The 13,349-nt window shown below is 33.1% G+C and overlaps 1 protein-coding gene across 2 annotated transcripts in view; it reads left to right on the top strand.

Annotated features, from left to right (window-relative positions):
* Window positions 1-5,553, top strand: part of LOC106470926 (ankyrin repeat and sterile alpha motif domain-containing protein 1B-like) — a 49,281-nt gene extending 43,728 nt beyond the window's left edge. For both annotated transcript variants that reach the window (XM_022399576.1, XM_013931504.2), the window contains 2 exons: window positions 786-849; window positions 4,682-5,553. In XM_022399576.1, the coding sequence (XP_022255284.1) occupies window positions 786-849; window positions 4,682-4,752 (135 nt within the window). In that variant the 3' untranslated portion in view covers window positions 4,753-5,553. The remainder of the gene's footprint in view (window positions 1-785; window positions 850-4,681) is intronic.
* Window positions 5,554-13,349: the final 7,796 nt, after the last annotated feature.

Below are 13,349 nucleotides of genomic sequence, written 5' to 3' on the forward strand. Positions count from 1 at the left end.
ATCAACGGGTCGGTAAAACGTCCTAGTCTGATGTTAACATACCATTAACCATAAACGGGTTGGTAAAACGTCCTAGTCTGATGTTAACATACCATTAACCATAAACGGGTTGCTAAAACGTCTTAGTCTGATGTTAACATACCATTAACCATAAACGGGTTGGTAAAACGTCCTAGTCTGATGTTAACATACCATTAACCATCAACGGGTTGGTAAAACGTTCTAGTCTGATGTTAACATACCATTAACCATCAACGGGTCGGTAAAACGTCCTAGAATTTTATATTTATAATCTTTGTTATTATTCCAGCTGATTATTTCTGTATAACCTAATATGTTTTACATCCCTTGAAATTTAAAGTAGCAAATTATTTGTTTAATAATTGGCTGTTGTCCGTTTAGCTATAGCTTAGGATAACCGATACATGCGTTAACTGTTATATTTCTGTACTATAACGTCTACGTGTTTATAAAGTGTTAAACGTCAGGTGTTTGTTTTGGTGTAACAGTCAATATATGTCTATATAAAGAGTGTTAAGTCTTATTTGATTGTTTCTGTGTTATAATTACTATATTTGTATAGAATGTAACGTGCTTCTGTGTTATACTATGCTTAATAATTATACAATATTGAAAAATACTGTGAAAATATCATTTTACATGTAAATTGTACATTATATTTCTTAAAAATGAGACGATTTTATATAATCTTCTATACATATATATTTTCAATTATCTTTTCTTTTTCTGTGTGAATTGTAATTTACGTTACGTCATTTGTTCAGATAACTGACCCTGAAGATCGTCTGAAACTGTGGAATGCTGTTAATCACGAGGAAAAGAGGACCGGTGAGAAAAGTTTTGAAATATACTTGTATACTGATTTTTATCATTCAAACAACGTGTCTCAAACATATCACACTCAAGATATGTGTCAGTAGCTTAACTGTTGATACAGAGGGTTGAGTACGCTACATTACAACGATTTTAAAGCCTCACCACGTCACTACAGTCTATGTCCCCATATGCGGTTGTACTCTATATAACGCCATGCATTTTGGAAATAACCCTGCAGCATAGTTTCTATTGCAAAGGGCTCCATCGTTAGACTGTTATGTCCAAAGCACACCAATCATCCCTGCAGGATTTCCAATTTCCATCTAGTGTAAGAGAGCGATGGTTTCTCAATGACAATTTTGAACATTCTGGTTGCATACACATTCTTGGGTTTTGCACTGTGTCCGTTGACATGACCAGCATGTGTTCTTCTGAAATAGCATGAATAGTGGTTTCATTATCTAGATGTTTGAGATTTGTGATGGTTGAACGGGAAGTATGACTAAAAGCCTTATCTTGGTGAACCCATGCTCTATTGACCTCGTTTACAAACGGAGAGAAGACCCTTCTTGGTTATGTTGAGTACTGTTATCTGAGAAACGTGGATGACTTGCCACTGACCAACGTGTTTGTTGATTTTCACCTGCACCAAGATGCTGTTCCTTTTTTTTTCTATCATGGCTGGTACAACTTGATACAGATCTCTTTCTGGGTGATCATGGTTCCCAAGCTGATCGATACTTCTTTGTTTTCTAATGCCATTAAGTAAATGTGATACCTCTGTCTTGGATTTTCTATTTCCATAGTCTTAACACATATTTGAGATCTAAATGTGGGAATATTTTGCGTCGCAAAGGGTTATTGCATGTCTTTCCCAAAAGCGATCACTTTTCGGTGGCAATCACATTACCTACGACATTCCAGTGTTATGAAGTTAGGCGTAAGGTAGCATCAGTTTAGAGAGTGTGAGAAAGCGGCCAGCCGTTGGTCAGTCTCTAAGGAATTAGGGGGTTACAATACTATAAGAGCCTAAGTCAGTAAAAAATTGTTGGAATGAGTGGCTATATTGGTCGCCTTTCTAAGATGAGCCGATATGGATACTACAATACCTCAATGGTTATATAAGGGAAACAGGTACATGGTCACAAAAAAATGGACAGTTCAACTTGGAGTTGAGATCTGTCTTTTATATCCCTCTCTCAAACCCACGCCAGACCGGTCCCTTTCTATCTGACCTTGCACCTGTTTCCCGAATATTGGATTATAACGTTTCATAACCATACTCGCTAACTCGCTCACTAAAATCATTTTCCAGTGACTTAGAACACTTTATTCCTCAATCCCTTTCTCGAACTCTCTAAACTTCAACCGATGTCACCTAACACATAACTTCATAACAGCCAATAATAAACAATACACATCTTCTAATGGATAACGTACATCTTCAAAATTTCTAGTTTTAAAGTTCAACTTTGTCCTTAATGAAACAGATCGTATTTCTTAAATAATTTAAAACATAATTGTCATTCTTAAAATCCATTCAACAAAAATAAGCCAAATGTGCACTGACTTTAAGTTCGTTATGTGGAACTTTTTAGAAATGTTTTTGATTACCTCAAGATGGAATCTGGAGAGGAAATGAAAACAATGCTCAAACTAAGTTGAATGTAAACGTTTCCTCAAGTACAGATATACATACAGTAAACCGACAGTGTGGCTCTTTTAGAATCGTGGTGAAGAACTGTCTTGAAGTAGAGGTAATTTCCTTTCAGGAATTCAGTGCAGAAAAACAAATAAAACAATAAAAAAACAGGTAGATCGTGATACATTTTCTATCTTGGTGAGCATATGAATTAACGACTTAGGTAGTAAGCTTTAAACTAGAGGTGCCAAACTCTTTTTTTTCATTTCTTGGGGATATTTACGTTAATTTACTTAGTACATATCAAGACGGTTTTGAATATACAAATCAGCAAGCCTGGTGACAACCACAGCCGATATAAAGTCGGGGTGGGACGGTTTATATTAGAGCTACATTTTAACATTCTTTGTTTAGAAGATGTGCATTGTTTATTATTCGTTAGTAGATGTGTATTGTTTATTATTCGTTATTAGATGTGTATTGTTTATTATTCTTTAGTAGATGTGTATTGTTTATTATCCATTAGAAGAGGTGTATTGTTTATTATTCGTTAGTAGATGTGTATTGTTTATTACCCATTAGAAGATGTGTATTGTTTGATTATTCGTTAGTAGATGTGTATTGTTTATTATTCTTTAGAAGATTTGCATTGTTTATTATTCTTTAGAAGATGTGCATTGTTTATTATTCGTTAGAAGATGTGTATTGTTTATTATTCGTTAGAAGATGTGTATTGTTTATTATTCGTTAGTAGATGTGTATTGTTTATTATTCTTTAGAAGATGTGTATTGTTTATTATTCGTTAGTAGATGTGTATTGTTTATTATCCATTAGAAGATGTGTATTGTTTATTATTCATTAGAAGATGTGTATTGTTTGATTATTCGTTAGAAGATGTGCATTGTTTATTATTCTTTAGAAGATGTGTATTGTTTATTATTCGTTAGTAGATGTGTATTGTTTATTATCCATTAGAAGATGTGTATTGTTTATTATTCATTAGAAGATGTGTATTGTTTGATTATTCGTTAGTAGATGTGTATTGTTTATTATTCGTTAGAAGATGTGTATTGTTTATTATTCGTTAGTAGATGTGTATTGTTTATTATTCGTTAGTAGATGTGTATTGTTTATTATTCGTTAGAAGATGTGTATTGTTTATTATTCGTTAGTAGATGTGTATTGTTTATTATTCGTTAGTAGATGTGTATTGTTTATTGTTCGTTAGTAGATGTGTATTGTTTATTGTTTGTTAGTAGATGTGTATTGTTTATTATCCATTAGAAGATGTGTATTGTTTATTATTCATTAGTAGATGTGCATTGTTTATTGTTCGTTAGTAGATGTGTATTGTTTATTATCCATTAGAATATGTGCATTGTTTATTATTCGTTAGAAGATGTGTATTGTTTATTATTCTTTAGAAGATGTGCATTGTTTATTATTCGTTAGAATATGTGTATTGTTTATTATTCGTTAGTAGATGTGTATTGTTTGATTATTCGTTAGAAGATGTGTATTGTTTGATTATTCGTTAGAAGATGTGTATTGTTTATTATTCTTTAGAAGATGTGCATTGTTTATTATCCATTAGAAGATGTGTATTGTTTATTATTCTTTAGAAGATGTGTATTGTTTGATTATTCGTTAGAAGAGGTGTATTGTTTATTATTCGTTAGTAGATGTGTATTGTTTGATTATTCGTTAGAATATGTGTATTGTTTATTATTCTTTAGAAGATGTGCATTGTTTATTATCCATTAGAAGATGTGTATTGTTTATTATCCATTACAAGATGTGTATTGTTTGATTATTCGTTAGAATATGTGTATTGTTTATTATTCTTTAGAAGATGTACATTGTTTATTATCCATTACAAGATGTGTATTGTTTGATTATTCGTTAGAAGAGGTGTATTGTTTATTATTCGTTAGTAGATGTGTATTGTTTATTATTCGTTAGAAGAGGTGTATTGTTTATTATTCGTTAGTAGATGTGTATTGTTTATTATCCATTAGAAGATGTGTATTGTTTATTATCCATTAGAAGAGGTGTATTGTTTATTATTCGTTAGAAGATGTGCATTGTTTATTATTCGTTAGTAGATGCACGCATAAGCTACGACTCTTGGATAATACTGTATCCGGTGTCATATGTGTATCTATACATGTTGGTAACCTAGTGTTTTTATGTTTTTTTAGGTTCGTTACCACGACAACAGAGTGCGTTAGACGCCGTGTTTTCAGAACTGGAGTCCATGTTGATCAGTTAGTGGCCACATTTTGGTGCACCTTGCATCAGTGTCAACTTATGGTATAAAAACTGTCACAAGAACAACTAACTTCACAATGAGGTTGGTGCTTGAAGACAATGTGGAAGACTCACTCGATACATTTGCTAGCATAAAAGCTAGTTATGCTCTCTACGTTAAATCGAATGCTTGCATTTGAAGTTAAGGGCATTCTAAGATAATACTATGTTAATCGAAAAGTGGATCTGATGGAGACGGGTGTGGTGAAACGTATTTTTTGTCTTTAAAAACTTCAAAGCAACACGGATCTGGCACAGCTTTTAGTACAACGACGACGTTACGAAAGTTTTATTAACATAATGTAAAATTAATTTGGCACTGCTTTATAAACTTCAGTGTAATAACGACGTTACAAAAGTTTTAACTTGAGTACAAAAAAGACATTACGAAAGTTTTATTAACATAATGTAAAATTAATTTGGCACAGCTTTATCAACTTCAGTGTAATAACGACGTTACAAAAGTTTTAACTTGAGTACAAAAAAAGACATTACGAAAGTTTTATTAACATAATGTAAAATTAATTTGGCACAGCTTTATCAACTTCAGTATAATAACGACGTTACAAAAGTTTTAACTTGAATACAACAAGGATAATAGGAAAGTGTTTTTAAGATAATGTAAAACGGATCTAGGCCAATTTTGTTAACTTGAGTACCAGAACGACGGTATGAAGATTTTAACTGGAGTACAACAAGGATGTTACGAAAGTGGTATTAACATAATCTAACGAGGACGTGACGTAACTTTTATTTACATAATGTAACAAGGACGTGACGAAACTTTTATTAACATAATGTAACAAGGACGTGACGAAACTTTTATTAACATAATGTAACAAGGACGTAACGTTTATTAACATAATGTAACAAGGACGTGACGTAACTTTTATTTACATAATGTAACAAGGACGTGACGAAACTTTTATTAACATAATGTAACAAGGACGTAACGTTTATTAACATAATGTAACAAGGACGTGACGTATATTTTATTAACCTAATGTAACAAAGACATGACACAACTTTTATTAACATATTGTAACAAGGACTTGATACAATTTTTATTAACATAATGTAACAAGGACGTGACACAGCTTTAATTAACATAATGTAAAAAGAACGTAACGTAATATTTATTAACATAATGTAACAAAGACGACGTAACTTTTATTAACATACTGTAACAAAGACCTGACACATATTAATATATTGTAACAAGGACGTGACACAACTTTAACATATTGTAACAAGAACGTGACACAACTTTTCTGATAAGTATTTTCGATAAAGTTCAAACATTAGATTGGAAGTAGTTGTTTTTTTTATATTTTAACATTCACTCTTCAGCTTCTCAAATGTCTCTCCTGGTAACCTTTGTACTGCCTAATAGCTATAAGAAGTTTAGTATATTTAGAAAATCACTAAAACTTGGTTTTAAATGCGACGCTTTTGTTTTTAACGATACGATTTTTGCTAGTCAAAGAAATACTGTTCCGTTGACAAAATAACAATATGTATATATTTTAAGACGATATCATTTATTTCCAGATAAGATATACTAGTTTGATTAAATGTGTCTAGTGGATATCTGTAGTTAACTCCACATCTAGTTTGATTAAATGTGTCTAGTGGATATCTGTAGTTAACTCCACATCACAGTGCATTAATTTGTATCTGCATGTGTTTGTCCACAGAGGAATAAAAATGCTATAATATTTTCTACCTGGACAAAGCTCTCACTAAACGGTTTTTATTGTTTAATCTACTTTTCATGAACAATGCCATGTGTTTTAAGTTCTATTAAAATAGTCGATACTTCTCATTACTAATCAGTTACAGAAGCTCACAACAGGTGGCGATGAATGTCTCATAGAGTTGTTTACAGGAAATTGGCTCAACTGGTAGTGTGAAAGAGCTCGTGAATGCAGTTGTCCAATCAATCAACTATGGTGTCCACGTGTTTATAATTAACTTGACAACAAGGTATTTCTAAAGGAAGTAGTATTAAATAATTTTTACGGTTACACAATTTGTGAACAATGCAAGTCTAAACTCGGAATCAAACAAAACAAAATGACTCATGGAAAGCAAAATGAGGAAATATTAGCTCTTCTTGTACGCAGAAGAAATTCAAGACTTTCACGAAAACAAGTAAACAACGATGCCAATACCCAGGTAGCAGCTCCATCCTTTCGAATTAATTTTGATTCTTAAAATATTCCAAAGAGTGAATCGTACAGAGTATGAATAAAATACGATGTTGTTGTTGTTATGTGTTTGCTCAGTCATTCTGGTAACTTTATATTTGGTCGGGAAGGTTGCATTAATCAGTGTGTTATATACGAACTACGAAACTGTATTTATATTTATGTAAACGTTAAATCACTGTAAGATATTAATTAGTTATCCAACCATTGTATGTTTATTGAGACGAGTACGGCGATGCTAGTGGATATTGTACTCAAGTGTATTATAAACTTTATGAAAAATACGGATTATTAGTTTCATTACGCCCGTATTCAAGCGTCGTAATTTCACATTTGAGCTTACACAATATATGCACTGAGTAGTAATCACTGAAAACAAATTTAGACGGTGTGAGCAAAAAGTTTTAACTGAAATTATTTAACATCAGCTCAAAATACTCTGTTGGGGTAATATTTAATGTTGTTTCCACTACACGTGTTAGTAATAGCTGACTTCATAATAAAATAACACCTACTTTATATATATTCTGAAACGTTATTAAATTTAATGTAGATTAAAACCGCTTTTGACGTTCTAGAAATATATATAATCTGTACACCATTCTTCGTGTGTACTTTATTATAATAAAACTTTTCATTTCTTTATCGAGTTTCAAACTCCGGGTTTTTCTTGTTTGTCAACGTAAATTACTTTACTTCAGTCGTCTCCCGTATAAACAGAACTGATTTAAAATAACTCGTTACATGACGAGGTCTAGCTAGTTTATTTGAATAGGTTGCGTAAGGTGAAGAGAATATGAGCAGATCCACTACTTAATACACGATAAGTAAGTTTGGTTAGTTTACGTGACTTAACGCTGCCTTCTATTTTAAATATATACCTAAGAAAAGGTAGGATGTGAAGTGTGTTTCCGGTTTTGAGTTTGATTTAATAAATCGCAAGTTTTTATAAATAAATAAACAAATATTTTAAAAATTTACACCTTGAATTATTTTAATGTCTCGGAAGTTTTATACACAGATCGGAAGGCCTAAGGTTTGCGCAAAAGCGCCTCTGAACAAGTTTTACAGATTCAGTTCTGAGCAGAGGCGTCGCTAGGTGATTAAAAGGTTCAGGGCTCGGGCCCATAGGCGCGGGAATTTTCGGCGTTTCAGTATAATATCGATCCTGGTTTTCTATTCTGATTTTGCAAGACACCAACTGGGGATTTGGGGCACTGTCAAATAGACCCCCGTGTGCCAGTACCTAGCGACGCCTCTGGCTCTGAGTGCGTTTTAAGAGTGACAGTCGATCTCGTTATTCGGTTCAAAGTCGGGCAAAGCCTTTGTGTTGATAGGTGCTACTAACTGGCTGCATTTCAAAGTTAGGGATGGCTAATGGTTGCTACTAACTGGCTGCATTTCAAAGTTAGGGATGGCTAAGGGTTGCTACTAACTGGCTAATTTCAAAGCTAGAGACGGCTAATGGGTGCTACTAACTGGCTGCATTTCAAAGTTAGGGATGACTACACCTGAACTACAGGGGTCTCTCACCTGACTGTTTAGTCCATGTGTTGAAAATATCATTGCCAGTAGTATGAACAGTATTATAAGAAGATAAACAGAAGTATGTTGTAGGTCAAACCACTAAGGAGTTAATATATATAATTGAGGATACAATACCCTTCTTCAGGTATCACTAACTGAACAGTAAATCCGTAAACGAAAACATTCTAAATCGAAGGTCACGTGACGTGATGTAACAAATATACGTGTATAACAATAGTTACAAACAATAGAAAGTGATAAATATATATACATTCAAGCGCGGTATTATAGCCTTTTATAACATAGAATATGATACTAACACTCGTTATTTAACTATTATAACATAGAGTATGATACTAACACTCGTTATTTAACTATTATAACATAGAGTATGATACTAACACTCGTTATTTAACTATTATAACATAGAGTATGATACTAACACTCGTTATTTAACTATTATAACATAGAGTATGATACTAACACTCGTTATTTAACTATTATAACATAGAGTATGATACTAACACTCGTTATTTAACTAATTCTTACTGTGTATGTCTTTGGGTGAAGTCTAATAAACTGAAACTAGTGTCAGGTTAAAAAGTATATTATTTTTAACCTTAACAAAACGAGGAGGCGTCTGTGTTTGTGGCACATTTTTAGTTATTGTTTGTTTTCCTACAGCTTTAAAAAACAACAATTGACTAATAAAAAAATCAGAATCTCATTGTGGCTTAAGCCTGTATGATGGTAAACGTATAACAGGAATAAACTTGTGTGTTAGATGTTTGTACGTGTAAGAAATGTATCAAGAAAAGATACAGAGCGATTCTATGGATAAAAAACCATCACGATTGTCAAAGCTACAAGATAGCTCATAGGTATTAAATGTCAAATGTAGGGGAATGGCCTCATTGGTTAATTTGGGGGAGCATCTTCGACAAAAAATAATGTTGTATCAAAAATCCAGTATCTTTGTAAATTAAAAAAGCATTGAATATAGAAATTACTTAGCTTTTCATTAAAATAAAAAAAATTTAAGCGAAAAGCTACACAATGGGCTATCTGTAATGTGCTCTCAGTGGAGATAAAACCCGAATTGTAACATTATAAGCCACCCAAACTTACAGTTGAGTCACCGAGATTGGGCCGTAAAAAGTGTTGAAGGATAAAATGAATTATCATATTTAATTTGAGGCAGTGTTTTGAAAACAAAAATTAAAAGATAAAATGAATCATATTAAATTTTTTCTTAATTTGAGGCAGTGTTTTGAAAACAAAAATTAAAAGATAAAATGAATCATCTTAAATTTTTTCTTAATTTGAGGCAAAGTGTTTTGAATTATATTAATTTGAAGCTGCTGTTAGTTTGCGCAGATGTTTGCTCATCCATTCCAAATTTTCTGTGCCTACTTACTGAATTAATTTATCACTAACATCCTGTGAAAGACATAAAGTGTACAGTTTTCTGAAAGTTTTGAAAACATCATTAATCCTAATAAACAAATTCCATAAGAAATACTTTGCAATAGTTTCACCCGGTAGGAATGTTGGACGAAAAGCACACTAGTAAGAGGAGAACAGGTTGTAATTAAGCACAAAGCTACACAATGGGCTATCTGTGCTCTGCCCACCACGGGTATCGAAACCCGGATTCTAGCGTTGTAAGTCCGCAGACGTACCGCTGTACCACTGGGGTGCAGGTGATTTAAGAAACAAACTCATCAGATGAAGGGCGTCCTGAAATGTTGTGGAAAAAAAAAACAATGCAGACATACCGCTGTGCCTCTGGGGGGGGGGGGCAGAGGAGAACAGATCACGTACGTATTGGTTGAAATGAGGTAATTTAAAAGCCCTTTAAAACCTCTACTTTTAAAGATACTCACATATACGAATAGAAAGTGAAGTAAGTTTTCACTTCATTTATATCTGGCGATATTTGTTACTGCTTCAAATTCTTTGTGCGTCAAGAAAAAATGCTCGTAGACGAAGCCACGTGATTTCGTTTTTAACAAATGCTCCGTCTGGCATCAACACGATGTTTAATACATTTTTCAATAATAAATATTTCAAATTATGATTGACTTTGGTGTGGTTTTTTATTTATAGTCAAACCTGTAGTTTCACTGTCTAGCTTTAGCATTCGGGTTTTCGTTACCTTCCAGCTGTGTAACTTGTAATATTCAACCAAATCTAGTATTACCTTGCTAAGCCTACATCGCTTTCAAAGACAGAGTTACATGTTAGGAAAATACTATCTGATGTACTTTCGTTTAGGTAAAAAACTACTATCGTTAACTGTGAACAAACTACAAAAAGCATTCTTGACTATATCTAAAAGTATAAAAGACGTAGTAAAAAAAACATGTTTAATATACTTATTCGATCACACTATATTCTAGAGGATTACAGTATTCATTCGAATTCAGTACGTGGAAACGTACAGCTCTGCCCAAGCTATGGTATCAGCTTTTATCAAACTAATGAGCCAATGGCTTAAAATATATAGTTGGAAAGCAAGACAGCTACAATACTGTTTCACGCAGAAATATCATAAGCTCTAATTTAAATTCTCTAAACTTTACTTAAAATAATGTATTCACTGAAAGGGAAAATGATTCCATGCTAGAGATTAGTTCTCAGCCAATTAAAATCGTGACAACCAAGTGCAATTCTATGGATCCAACCTATGAGAAGTACAAGAATAAGAAACCAGGTTAATTCTTTCGCTAACTGTTTCTAAGAAAAACTGCATTAACAATGGCATTATAGAGACTCACAACGCACACTTTTTTTATATGGCCTAGTCCCCGAACATACTCGTCCTTTCAGCCGTGGGGGCGTTATAATATGACGGTCAATCACACTATTCGTTGGCGATGTCGACTATCTGCCTTTCCTCTATTCTATTCTAAATTAGGGACGGTTGTCGCAGGTAGCCCTCGAGAAGCTATGATCAAAGTTCAACAAACAATCCTTTTTTGATATATATTCTAGGCTTTAATACTAACTACTTTAATTACCAATAGATGAGATACCAAACTTTTGTTATCGTCATATAACGGAAATTTTCGCAACACACTATTAAAAAAGTTAGCGTTATTCTTAGACAATGGTTAATACTGTTGGATTAGAATTATCTCGAAAGCCCTCGAGAAGCTATGATCAAAGTTCAACAAACAATCCTTTTTTGATATATATTCTAGGCTTTAAGACTAATTACTTTAATTACCAATAGATGAGATACCAAACTTTTGTTATCGTCATATAACGGAAATTTTCGCAACACACTATTAAAAAAGTTAGCGTTATTCTTAGACAATGGTAAATACTGTTGGCTTAGAATTATCTCGAAAGGCTACACAAGAACTATCAGCGCATAACTGTCCCTAATGTTGAACTGATAAACCGGAGGAAAGCACCACCCACCGCCAGCTCTTGGACTATTATTGTTGGATAAATAATGGGATTCGACACTCGTTCATAAAAGGCACCCACAGCCCGAAAGTGCGGAATGAGTTTTTGCCACAAGGGGACGCGAATGATGAACCCTCAGATTCACTGTTCGGGCGCGCTAACTAATAGGCCACGCCTGGCTTATTAAGCTGACTAACTATATTCATGTATAACTGAAAAGAGAGAAATTTGCTGGTCAAACTTATTTCCAAAAAAGAAATCACGATTAATTAAAATTATTAGTAAAGAGCATGAGCCGAGCACTACCACAATGGTTGGACTATGAATGTGAGGAGGTTAGTTTGACTAGCTGCTTTCTCTCTAGTCTATCATTTCAAAATTAGGAACTGCTAGCGCTCCAATAGCTTTAAGAGAAAATTAACGAAACAAAAAAAGTTTCTTTAGTTCACGGGATATAAATTGAATTAGAAATTGGCATCATCTTCAAGTATGATATAGAAGGGTTATTTTTCCTCATAGATCGTCAACTGCAACTGATAAACATTTTGAAGAAATCGGTTTCTTTTTTTTTGGGGGGGGGGGTCCACGTAAGGACACAAGAAAGATGCGTACACTCCAGCTCCTTTACACAACCTAAGAAACATAGGAAAGAAATGTATCGTTAACTCTCTTTATGCAACATAGAAAACATATGATAGTGAAAGACACAAATACATCCAATATTTGTCTTTATTATCTATCAAAAGAAACAAGTACATCCCACATTTGTCTTTATTATCTATCAAAAACAAATACATCCCATATTTGTCTTTATTATCTACCAAAAGAAACAAGTACATCCCACGTTTGTCCCTATTATCTATCAAAAACAAACAAATACATTTCCTATTTGTCTTTATTATCTATCAAAAGAAACAAATACATCCCATATTTGTCTTTATTATCTATCAAAAACAAACAAATACATCCCACATTTGTCCCTATTATCTATCAAAAACAAACAAATACATCCCATATTTGTCTTTATTATCTATCAAAAACAAACAAATACATCCCACATTTGTCCCTATTATCTATCAAAAACAAACAAATGCATCCCACATTTGTTTTTATTATCTATGAAAAACAAACAAATAAACGATCAGTGGAATTTAGTTGTAATGATATCATGTATCAACAGATACACGGAGTCACCATGGGTTCTCCTCTTGGACCTGCCTTAGCCAATATTTTCGTTGGTTTCCATGAAAAAGAACTATTTAACAAAGTTACCAGACCTGCTGTTTACTTCTGCTGTGTAGCCGACACATTTGCCACTTTTAAAACTGAACAGAAATGTGAGTGTTTCTTACTGGGCTCTCAAATTTACTTTCGAAAAGGAACAACATAACTCTTTACCGTTCCT

This window comes from Limulus polyphemus, unplaced genomic scaffold, assembly GCF_000517525.1.
Source record: "Limulus polyphemus unplaced genomic scaffold, Limulus_polyphemus-2.1.2 Scaffold4298, whole genome shotgun sequence".
Classification (NCBI taxonomy): domain Eukaryota; kingdom Metazoa; phylum Arthropoda; class Merostomata; order Xiphosura; family Limulidae; genus Limulus; species Limulus polyphemus.